General features: G+C 38.5%; 1 protein-coding gene across 3 annotated transcripts; it reads right to left on the reverse strand.

Moving 5' to 3' along the window:
* Nucleotides 1-7,193: 7,193 nt before the first annotated feature.
* On the reverse strand, nucleotides 7,194-12,249 carry LOC115222373 (leukocyte elastase inhibitor-like). 3 transcript variants are annotated; one of them, XM_036511184.1, is made up of 3 exons: nucleotides 12,087-12,249; nucleotides 10,104-10,261; nucleotides 7,194-8,752 (listed from the first exon to the last, which is right to left on the reverse strand). In XM_036511184.1, exon 3 carries the CDS (start codon nucleotides 8,733-8,735, stop codon nucleotides 7,572-7,574), a length of 1,164 nt encoding a protein of 387 aa, XP_036367077.1. In that variant the 5' UTR covers nucleotides 8,736-8,752; nucleotides 10,104-10,261; nucleotides 12,087-12,249; the 3' UTR covers nucleotides 7,194-7,571. The 3 variants fall into 3 exon arrangements, with proteins under 3 accessions (XP_036367077.1, XP_029648441.1, XP_029648442.1); XM_029792581.2 differs by having other exon boundaries at nucleotides 10,097-10,261; XM_029792582.2 differs by lacking the exon at nucleotides 10,104-10,261 and having other exon boundaries at nucleotides 12,087-12,248.

Genomic DNA, 12,249 nt, shown 5'->3' on the forward strand with positions numbered 1-12,249 from the left:
GAAATTTAACCGTTTTCTTATTTTTTAAGGTAGGATATGATTTTAGGAAGATTTGGCTGGTCTATTGACCACGTAGGGTTTTTCTCTTTGACTCATATCTAGACTTTGATGTCAGCCAAGCTTTTTAAAGAATGGAAGTTTTCGAAAATGAACACGTTAATAATAAATAATTTCCATTATTTTATTTCATACAAAAACATTCGGTTAATGTGAATAACTTGTCTTAATTTATCTTAAAAGACGAAGTAAAAAAAAAAAATCTAATCTGCTACATGGTGAAATTTTGCCGTGATTTGTCTTTCAAATAATGCATGACAAAACTATGGAATGTCGTCGATAATGAAGAGACTTTGCGAGGAAAGTTCGAGCGACTTGGCAATGAATGTGAAGTAATTAGTATGTCGAGTTAGGTTCCTTGCTGATAGAGAGTTAAAATGGGAGAAACTTTTTTGTTTTAAAATTTCTATAGCGCAAAATAGAAGTTAACTGCAGCATAAAGTAGAAAAGAAGTTCTGCCGACGACCACGTAGACTGCAGTTGACTCCAGAATGTGTACGGTAGACTAATTAACGATCTCGGCGTATAATGTGTGATGAACCAGAAATAATAATCTCTCTATATATAAAACTGAGAACGTGTGTCTGTCTGTGTTTCCCTAAAACTTGAGAACTACGTAACCAATTTCATTCGAATTTTACACATGCCTTACTGAGGGTCCATGTAGTTTCATGGGCAAAAAAATGTTCAACTTCTTGCCTAGGGCGAGCCCATAGCAATATCATATCTTCTCCACTATGATTCCCTAAAACTTGAGAACTACAAAACCAATTTTATTCAAATGTTACACATGCCTTACTTAGGGTCCATGTAGTTTCATGGGTAAAAAAACGTTCAACTTCTTGCCTAGAGCGAGACCATAGCAATATCATATCTTCTCCACTATTTCTGTATTACGTGTTAACAATTAAACAAAACATTTCTCTACTTTATGTCAGATACTTTCACTTTATTTTACCTTTCGTAAGATAGAAAATGGAAGAAGAAGAAGAAGAAGAAGAAGAAGAAGAAGGAAGAAGAAGAAGAAGAAGAAGGAGAAGAAGAAGGAGAAGAAAAAGAAGAAGAAAAAGAAAATGGAGAAGAAGAAAAAGAAGAAGGAGAAGGAGAAGGAGAAAAAGAAGAAGGAGAAGAAGCAGATTGCGAAGAAGAAGAAGAAGAAGAAGAGGAAGAAGAAGGAGGAGGAAGAAGAGAAGAAGGAGGAGGAGGAGAAGGAGAAGAAGAAAAAGAAGTTGATGATGATGACGACGACAGCAATGATGAAGATGATGATGGGTGTAGTGATGACTAGAACCACATTCATTATCTTTGAATGATGGATCGTTAGGGCCATTTGAGCATCAATGTTATTGACTCTAACCAGTTTATCTGGAAATTACTGGTATGCCATTATAGAGAATATAATCAGAAGGAGCCTTCACTGTTCCATCACAACTGCTGGAGCTAGAGTAGGTTTTGACTGGTGATGGTAGGTGCCCCAACAGAATACTGTAAATCCTCGAGTATAATATGCAGAGGATTTTTAGGAGGCTGTACCTCTGAAAATCCTAAACCTTGTGTATAATACGCACTCCTTCTCTAACTTGAGTCATGAGTAATTAAATCAGCAGCATGTAGTTGAACAAATACTTCTGCACATGCGTAATACAATAATGGTGATGTTCTTAACTGTTATATGGGAATGTAAATATGTTTGCAAATTGTTTTTATTACATGTTATTCTGTGTTCTAAATACTTTTATTTTGATAAATGTTGCTTACTGCAAGTTATGGATGATTCTTTTATGACTTCATTGCTTTCAGGCTTAGCTTAAGGTATTTTCGTGCCCGACATTACAAAATGTGTCTGAATAAGCATTGCCGGACAGCAAATAGAGACTCGGATATTGCTTAGAAAATATTTTTCATTTTTAATCTCGTATAAAGTACGCACTAGGGATTTTGACCACTAAATTTTTAGGTAAAAAGTGCGGATTATACTTGAGGATTTACGGTATGGTATATTGGTTTCCATAGGGGAAAAGCAAATCCCTAATTTGGGACATGATGTGCTACATTCTCTAGCTGCATCTGGCCCATAAACATGAGTGTTACTGCCCATAACGCAAAAGAGAGGAAGTTTAACAAATGCATGAGCCTGACTGGCTGCTGTCTGTTTGTGCAGATTGCCATCAAGACCTTCGGTGTTCTTGGGCCCCTCACTGCTAATTCCTTCCACTAAATTAGGAAAGCAGTGGCCCGTGTGAAAAATGAACCCAGCAAAGTGGTATGGCTATTGTAGCGAGCATTGTTGGCCATTCTCTGTGATAATGCTTTTGCAGTTATGTCAGTGGAGTGCAGCTGAACATGCCATTTGGTCTGGGGTGTAAAACCTCTTACTCCTTCTCACCCCATCTTTTGCTGCTTAATTCTCCCTTTTTCTTTGTTTCCTCGGTGAGGTTACTCTCTCTTTACTCTTTTACTCTTTTACTTGTTTCAGTCATTTGACTGCAGCCATGCTGGAGCACCGCCTTTAATCAAGTAACTCGACCCCGAGACTTATTCTTTTTGTAAGACCAGTACTTATTCTATCGGTCTCTTTTGCCGAACCGCTATGTAACGGGGACCTAAACACACCAGCATCGGTTGTCAAGCAATGCTAGGGGGACAAACACAGACACACAAACACACACATGCATATATATATATATATATATATATATATATATAAATACATATATACGACAGGCTTCTTTCAGTTTCCGTCTACCAAATCCACTCACAAGGCTTTGGTTGGCCCGGGGCTATAGTAGAAGACACTTGTCCAAGTGGCCTCGCAGTGGGACTGAGCCCGGAACCATGTGGTTGGTAAGCAAGCTACTTACCACACAGCCACTCCTGCGCCTGTTTTGGTTTTTCTTTTCTTTTGCTCATTTTAATCTTTTATATTGTTAATGTTTTTTTCTCTCTTTTCTTTCAATTCGAATTAAAAAAACAAATTTGAATGAGTTGATGAACAAATATAAGGGAGGCAACTCTTAGCATGCTAATATCCTTTGCGTCAGAAAAAAATTTAGTTGTTATTTTTAAGAGTCAATTTAGCCATGGTCAAGCAGACTTATGATTAAAGAGGTTCCAACAGCAATCAACCTTTCTTTTATTTTTTTTAATGTTGTGTAAAGACCACGAGCAAATTATTGAATGGTTAAAAAGGTACAATCTTCTTTTCCAAAGACATACATCATCTCGAAAGTGTCCAGAAGCTGGCTACCCACATGGTTCTTGGTCTCAAGCATTTGTCTTATGACGAAAGGCTGAAGACGCTCGACCTTTATTCTCTAGAAAAACGCCGCCGCCGTGGTGATCTCATTCTCGCTCACAACATCATAAGCAGAAAGTGTAACCTCTCGAAAGAGCTGTTCTACACTCCTGCACCAGAGTGTCGGCTGCGGGGTCACTCCGAAAAGCTCTATCTGCGACGAATTCATCTCAATCGAAGGAGAGGGGCTTTCTCTGTCCTGGTTGCGGATCCGTGGAATAAGCTGCCGGACGAGATAGTGAAGATTCTGACGACCACATATATACGGCAGGCTCCATTCAGTTTCCGTCTACCAAATCCACTCACAAGGCATTGGTCGGCCCGAGGCTATAGCAGAAGACACTTACCCAAGATGCCACGCCGTGGGACTGAACCCGGAACCATGTGGTTGGTTAGCAAGCTACTTACCACACAGCCACTCCTGCACCTATACAGACACGTGTGTGTGTGTGTGTATATACACACGTGTTACACACATGTGTGTAACTTATAAGATTGACTGATTACAGTAATTTATGGCTGCTTTATATTGTTTTAACTTACAAGGCATCCATTAACCATTTCTATATTATTTTTTATGTAGAAATAAAAGCCATTCTTCCTTCTCTTCAAAAATATCTATGCCATTTAAACTTTCCTGTCAGCAAAGAGCATTTTGGTGCTAAGTTGAAAATACATTCTCAGACCATGTTTTCTATGAATTTATTTTAGTTGTTAAGATGTATATTATGTCACTTTATCTATGAGGTCTGATCAAAAAATATCAGAACTTGTGCTATAAAAAGAAAACTATAACACAAATCAATTCAGCATTTAATCGCCTTCAAAGTAATCCTGTTCTAAAGACACACACTTTATCCAGTGCCGTTTCCATTAATGGAAGTATTCTTGGAACTTTTTTTTTGGGGGGGGGGGGACAGTGAGCAGTTGCCGCATTGCATTCTCTTAGATTTCCATGATGTCTTGAAATCTTGTTCAAATGGAATTTGATTTTTGACTTGCTTTTGGAGTCACAGCCAAAAGACCCATGATTTATCACCTCTTATAACTGTTTTCAAAAGTTTTCGTCTTCCTCAACACAATCAAGGAGATCCTGCACATTTGAAACTTGACCCTTTTTTTTGAGATGACCACACTCTACACACTTTACTTCCAAGCATTGTTATAAACAACAGAAGTGTGCATGCGGGACAGGGTTCAAGGTGAATTTTCCAAGTGGCTTCATTGTAGATAACTCAGCAACAGCCCAATCCTTTTTGATCAGACCTTGTATTATAATAATTCTATTCACATTCACAATGCATTCATTATAAGAATGAATATCCCTATAATCACACCAGTATTTGACTGCTAATCTATTTCATTGATTTTGTAAAGGTAAAAGATATTATTGAACCAATTGTGTATCATACTTAATGTCTGAGACTCCCTTCGGTCACGACACAGACCATGAGATTGCACCAAGAAAGTTACTCTCCCAGGCACAAGTCCGGGCAAGTTTGCTTATGGAAGACCAGCAGTCACCCATGCATACCAGCCTCCCCTCTCCACACCACTGATGTTATCCAAGGGAAAGGCAAAGGGGCCAATACAGCTTGGCACCTGTGACATCGCAACTCATTTCTCCAGCTGAGTGAACTGGAGCAACATGAAATAAAGTGTCTTGCTCAAGAACACAACACGCAGCCCGGTCCGGCATTTGAACTCACAACCTCACGATTGTAATCTCTACACTCTAACCACTAAGCCATGCACCTTCACATAATTAATGTAAATACATCACAAAAGATTGATTTACTGCTGTGCATATCTCAAATTATTTTATCTCATAAGAACACGCTGCATTAAAAAATACAATATATATATCGAAGGCAGACGAAAATTGTTCTAGTTGCAAAGTGGTAAGTATGCTAGATGCATTTCTGCCTTATTTAAGAAGGTGCATGGCTCAGTGGTTAGGGCGTCGAGCTTTCGATCGTGAGGTTGTGAGTTCGAATCCCGGACCGGGCTGCGTGTTGTGTTCTTGAGCAAGACACTTAATTTCACGTTGCTCCAGTTCACTCAGCTGTAGAAATGAGTTGCGACGTCACAGGTGCCAAGCTGTATCGGCGCCTTTGCCTTTCCCTTGGCTATGAGTATGTGCCATTGACAATGTAGCAGCACAAGCAGTCAGCGCCATATTGGATGAGATCTCACGGCAGCCATTGCCATCTCCGAGACGGGAGCGAGACCTCACCTGCATCCATTTGCCATGCGTAAGATCACAACGAGGCTCGTGATAGAAAACTATATAAAGGGAAAACCCTCTTCAAATCTCTCTTCTTTGGCGCCGCTACACACCAGCGCTTGCTGAACACACCACTGGCTGGAGGCAATTTGCACCCGCATTATCGGAGCTTAAGATGGCAGCTGAGAGCAGCACCCTTCATTACCTTTCCTGTAAATAAACCAGTTGTAAATAGCATTTATAATTGAAGTCTTTTCTCTTCACCTGCTGGAAGCCTGAACTACATAAAGAACAAAAAGATGATGGAAGGAGATGATATTCCTCCAATATCATAAACCTTGCCTTCCATTATTAAAACAATGTCTAACAGGACATGAACACATTTAGCATTCTCACCAACCACTGCTAGGACAATCTTCATGTGCCTGATATAAATTGTGTTTTTAAACAAGCATGTCCATATGAGATATTATTTCTGCATGAATACTACAGAAAGTTTGCCTTTTCTGATGTATTTACTTTACATATAATATCCAGATGGATATGTATATATATTTAAGTATGCTGTGCATGAGAAGACCTGGCAGGACAAGTGGGACCATAAGCTGTGACCTCTACATGGGATGTAGCCAGTCCACTTATGCATATCTTTCCTTCTAGGGACACAAAACTCTGCTTGCGAAGACCTGTTGAGGCAAGTGAAAATCAAAATCGAAATCGATGAACATCAATGGAAATTGCAGCTGTGATAACAGTGCCGGTGGTATGTAAGAGAACCATCTGAACGTGGCCGTTGGCAGCGCCGCCCCGACTGCCCTCGTAAAAAGCACCCACTACACTCACAGAGTGGTTGGCATTAGGAAGGGCTTCTTAACTATACAGCAACACCTGTACCCTAGAAAATTTGACTGCTCCTGGGTGGGCTTGTACCATTTATTTTTTAGTCTGTTGCCAGCCCCGCCTGGCCCTCGTGCTGGTGGCCGTTTGCCAGTCCTGTCCGACACCTGTGCCGGTGGCACGTAAAAAGTACCCACTACACTCACGGAGTGGTTGGCGTTAGGAAGGGCATCCAGCCGTAGAAATACTGCCAGACCAGACTGGGCCTGGTGCAGCCTTCTGGCTTCCCAGACCCTAGTTTGAACCGTCCAACCCATGCTAGCACGGAAAGCGGACGCTAAACAATGATGATGATGATGATGATGATGATGATGATTTGTTTGCATCTTGCTTAATATTTTCAAATATTTTTTAAAAATGAAAATGTTGGTTTGTAAATATTAAATGAAGCCCCATCACTGGAATTTCAGTAACAGCAACAAAAATAGAAAAGTATATGGGAATTTCTTCACTGATTCTTGTTCTACTTATAGATAGAACATTCTAGAATAGACGGTATATATTCTCTTTGCTACCTTGAGAATATATATGTATATGGTACATTGGCTGTTAACTTTCCAAAAGTTTTGTAATGCCGCAATTATTGAAACAATGTAATTAGTTTATCAAGATCCAAGACATAATTACAAAGGGTGAACACGGGCGCTCAAAAATTTCGAATGTCTAAATTTAAAACAAAGAATATAAAAGCCAGATGCAATCAACACATACATAATAATGGAATATTTACTGAGATACTTTATTAATATGAAACATACAAATATTGATTTCACTTTATTCAACCAGAAAATAACGTTTACAGGCAACAGTAGATATATTGTTAAAATAGTAAACTTGCAAAGAAAGGATACTTTAAAAAGTGTCAAATTTTTCTGTCAATGTATGGCATATACAAATTCATAATATTGATTTAGATTAATGTGGTATTATAATATATCATTGAATAGATATGACCTTGGTTCTACACGATTACAACTGTAATGACCTCAGTCATTTTACTAAAAACAATTCTAAATAAATTTGCTCAGTTACATTCTCCACATAATACAATGTAGTATTCCATAAGAGGGAAATCTTTGACAGGGCAATATCATCTCATGTTGTAGGATTTGTTACTTTACCAATGAAATGGATCATTTTAGTTCGGTTGTCAACAATTAAAAATGTGAATGGATGATTGACATCAAAATCTATACGATTTATAAAAATTTGTGCTGACGCGAAGGTCGTGACTATTCCACTTGCAGCAGCAGCTTCCGTTCCTTCTTCATTAACATCAACAAATGCTTTATGAAACATTTCACTGGCATAAATATTCTTCTCACCACCAGTCATTCCAGATAAATCAGCTTTTAGAGGATCAAAAATATCAGAGAGTCCAAGCTTTTTCAAAACATCACCCAACTGAAAACTACTCTCTAAACAAAATTTTGGCATATGTAATTTTAGACACATCATTTCAAATCCTTTTCTGTCAACAATGTCTTTGAGAAATTGAGCATTAATCTCCTTCTCTAAAGCAGCAAGGCCATTGATTTCATTGGGAAGAATTACAAACATACTAAATGCTTTCCCTATATAAGGTAACTCAACCACTTTATAGTTGTCACTTATTTTTGTATTAAATTCTTCAGATATATACATAAAATCATGAGATACAGTCTTGTCAGAGCTTAAATAAAACTTTCTAGATGAAGTTGCTTCTTCTGAGAATATTTCAGCCCACGTTCCTTTGAAGTATACCGCATTAATAAGAACTAGAACCGATTGAGGTGTCAAACTTCCACTTGGTAACAGATCAGTAATTTTGTTATTTGTGTTATTCTTAACCCAATCATTAATAGTTATTCTTGTCTTCTCAGCATTTGTTATAAAGTCTACATTTTCAATATCTGAAAAGAAATATTTTACCATGTTGTTCTTGTAGTCTTCTGAAATAGGGAATTTTTCATTGGCACACAAACGATTCACTAAATTGGATGTGACGAGTTTATCTGAGTTTTTCAAAAGTGAAAAATATTCTTTAAAAGCTAAAGCTACAGAATCTGGATTTGATGTTATCTTCAAAACATTTTCAAACTGTTTGGAAGAGTTTTGTCTTGCTCCCAAATAAACCATTGATAAAACAGTAGCAACACTGAATGGTGACATGAAGACATTTTCATTGATTCCTGTAGCCACAGCTTGATAAAGACTGTTTGTAAAATAATCAATTGAAGCAGCAAGGTTACTGATGTCTTGTTTCTTTGCTGAGTCCATATTGTATACGATAGTATCTGGAGAATATAGAATATGAAGAGAAAATATACAGAATAAATTCTTGCAAACATTTCAAAATATTATATTAGACATTACTGTAATTAGAGACATCTATAAAAGCAAAGTCTGAAATCTCTTCTGATCAAACTCTAATTTTAACTTTTACATGAACATATTTCTTAACATAACACAGAGTTAATGTGTTTTAAACAGTTTTTAAAATAATTAAAAATTTATATGATTAATTAATATAACCATTTTTCTCTCCAATATTTATCTGATATTTGGCACATATCTTAAAAGTTTCATTTATAAGATGATGTTGGAACTTAACCATGTTTGCATTTCAGAGACAAATTTGAATGGAGCAGGTTTAGTTTTCATTTTTTGCATATATGGTAAGATAAGGTATCAAGTACAATGATATACTCCACCTGCTGAGAGCCTGGTCAAATACTTGCAACAAAATGACATCCTCAAAAAAGGCCTTAATGTGCCTGGAGGTGATGTTGAACTAATTAGTGTAATACCAAGCTAGACCGGATCCTGTAAACCTAGACTCAATGGTTAATATTTAGTTTGTAGAATGACCTGTGGGATGACGTCAGCAGCTGGGTGCGTTGACCGGAAGCTGGGGCAACCGGAAGGGGCTGCTGTCAGGCGTGCGCAGGCAGCAGTCAATTGGGCCTTTCCAACGTGGGCCGTCCAAATGACAAGACGTGTGAGGATGGTGGCGAAGGGTCTGGGTGAGCAGCTGCTATCTTTAGTGTTCGGGTTGGAGCTGTGTCGAAGGATTAGCTACCACAGAAGGGTCTCCATCACGAGGAAGAGAAGGTAGGTGCCTTTATATTCAAATCGTGCACACACCACATGACCGTGTGAAGGAGAGGTGACGAGAATGTCTCCTTTAGTACGCCGCACGGTCGATTACAATAAATAGGAAAAAGGATGAATGAGTATGAATGCCAGCAGGAAAAGAGAGACACAACCAGTAGAATGTTTAAGAGAAAGATTTTATTGATAGGTTAACATGTGTGTCTGTGTGTGTGTCATGTATATATAATAATAGACAGGCCGTCATGTATACATAATGTGTGTGCAGAAACGTGGATGTATGCATGTGCGATAAGTACAGAGCATTGAAAGAGTCTATAATAGGACGTTAGAAGAATGCAATGCAGAGCCAGTTGAGGCACATGTCATGCGTGAAGCTGTGGCTACTATGCAGAGCCGGTTACTTGGTACAGAAGGTTCTCGCAGGTTGTATCTGCTGTTAACCATGGTGAAATAATTCATGAACAGTGTTGAGTAGAGGCCATTGATTGGTTAAAATCTGAAAAATTAAACTACGTTAAACTTACAAATTACAATTTTCTCAAGAGAGCCAGAAATTGTGTTGAAAACTGCCGTTCAAAAGGAATAGATCCTCCTTTTCTAATTGAAACCATTTTTCTGCAAGGCCTTCCACATGACCATATCACGCCATCCGACAAATTTTTTTTGGCTACATCCTTCAAGGAACATTTCTAGAGAATAGTAAGTTAAAGTGCAACCAGATTATTGATATTTTATATTATTGGGCAAAAGAAGATTTAGCAAAGGGAATAGCCCAGGAATGCCGTATAGATTGGAGAAATTTTTGCTGTGATATATGTGCAGAATATTATGTTGCACAAAACATTAAGCTCGGAGGGCCAAACTGAATTGTAGAGATAGATGAAAGAGCGTTTGTTAGAAGAAAATATAATGTTGGCCATCAGGTTAAAACGCAGTGGGTTTTTGGTGCTTTGGAAAGGGATACTAGAAGATGGTATTTGGTGGCAGTGGAAGATCGGACTGCGGACACTCTTTTAGAAATTATACAAGAGCGTATATAGCCTGGTACAACTGTAATTTCTAACCTCTGGCGTTCGTATAATACGCTCAATCAGCTAGGATATAGGCATTTGACTGTGAATCATCATCATCATCATCATCATCGTTTAACGTCCGTTCTCCATGCTAGCATGGGTTGGACGGTTCGACCGGGGTTCTGGGAAGCCAGAAGGCTGCACCAGGCTCCAGTCTAATCTGGCAATGTTTCTACAGCTGGATGCCCTTCCTAACGCTAACCACTCCGTGAGTGTAGTGGGTGCTTTTTACGTGCCACCTGCACAGGTGCCAGGCGAGGCTGGCAACGCCCACGGTCAGATTGGTGTATTTTATGTGCCACCGGCAATAAATTTTGTTGATCCGGTAACATTTGCCACAACCAACCACATAGAATGTTTATGGAAGCATGTAAAGAATCGTAACAAAAGAGAAAATGGAACAGCCCGAAATTTACTTCAATCCCATCTCATTGAATTCATGTGGCATTATGAATTTAAGGACGAAATCTTTGGAAAGTTATTGGAACAAATTCAACATCTATACCCATGCATTTGAAACGTTACAGAATAGAAGTATCTACAAAGCATTTGTTTTATATTTCATTAAATTCTCTCAGTTGAAAATTATATTTTTATATTCTAAATAATTTGCAATTTCAGAAAATATATTAACTTTGCATTTTTTAATTTGATAAGTTCTACGGAAACAAACAAGTTACGTCAGATTGAAGTTACACTTTCTTTTACTTTCCTCCTGACAGCTAATTCCGTAGTGGTGCCTGTAACAGGATGTAGCGCAACTACGTGCTCTTTTGTTTTCTTACACACACGCCGCCTCAATTCAGGTGGGGTAAACATTTAAAATAACATTTTTTTGTTGATGCTTGTATCCCACCAATGGAGCACGCATGTGGCCCATTGGTTTCATCATTGCAATGTTTCGTTTGTAGTAGCACGCTTGTAGCACGTTTCCGTCAATTTCTGTAAAAAACTTTAATTTTTTTTACATATGGCTTTGCGGGAACATTTGAAGTAATGAGAGCGAAAGAGACTAAGAGGAAGCGATTTTATGACGAGGAAATTTCTTTTGAAGCTATGAAAGCATTGATGTACGTGTGTGTGTGTGTTTGATGGGGTGTGGGAGACAGACAGTATGTTGTGTAAGTGAAGTGCTTCTGTTAGTGTGTGTGAAGAGACAGAGAGAGTAATGTGTGAAAGAGAGAGATAACTGAAATTTTTTGCTACTACAAACGAAACATTGCCCCATTGGCTCCTGAAAGTTATGAGGGAAAAAATAGGATTGTGTGAATTTTCCGAAAGTCCTCTCCTCCTCTCCGTTTCGTTTACGCAAATTTTGTTTTCCAGATTCGTTAACTTTTTTCTTCTTGTTCTGGTGGCCGGGTATTAAACTTGTAGTGTGATGGATGAAGAAGACAACAGAAAAAGAATCAACGGGAGAAAGAAATACAAAAGGCCTTACCTCTTCGAAATCAGCGGTCTCTTTCACGAATTCTACACGTCTTAACGCTTTCCCGTCTATGTTGGAACTGTCCTGCTTGACAAACTCCTGCTGCGCATGCATTCTGCAGTCTTCCGCCCACTTCATCTATCACCAGTGCACCACTTAGCTCATCACATCCTAT

Source organism: Octopus sinensis, linkage group LG19, assembly GCF_006345805.1.
Source record: "Octopus sinensis linkage group LG19, ASM634580v1, whole genome shotgun sequence".
Taxonomy (NCBI): Eukaryota; Metazoa; Mollusca; class Cephalopoda; order Octopoda; family Octopodidae; genus Octopus; species Octopus sinensis.

Bases quoted from the DNA above. Each gene is read 5' to 3' on its own strand.
- LOC115222373 (XM_036511184.1), bottom strand. From the start codon at position 8,735: ATGGACTCAGCAAAGAAACAAGACATCAGTAACCTTGCTGCTTCAATT.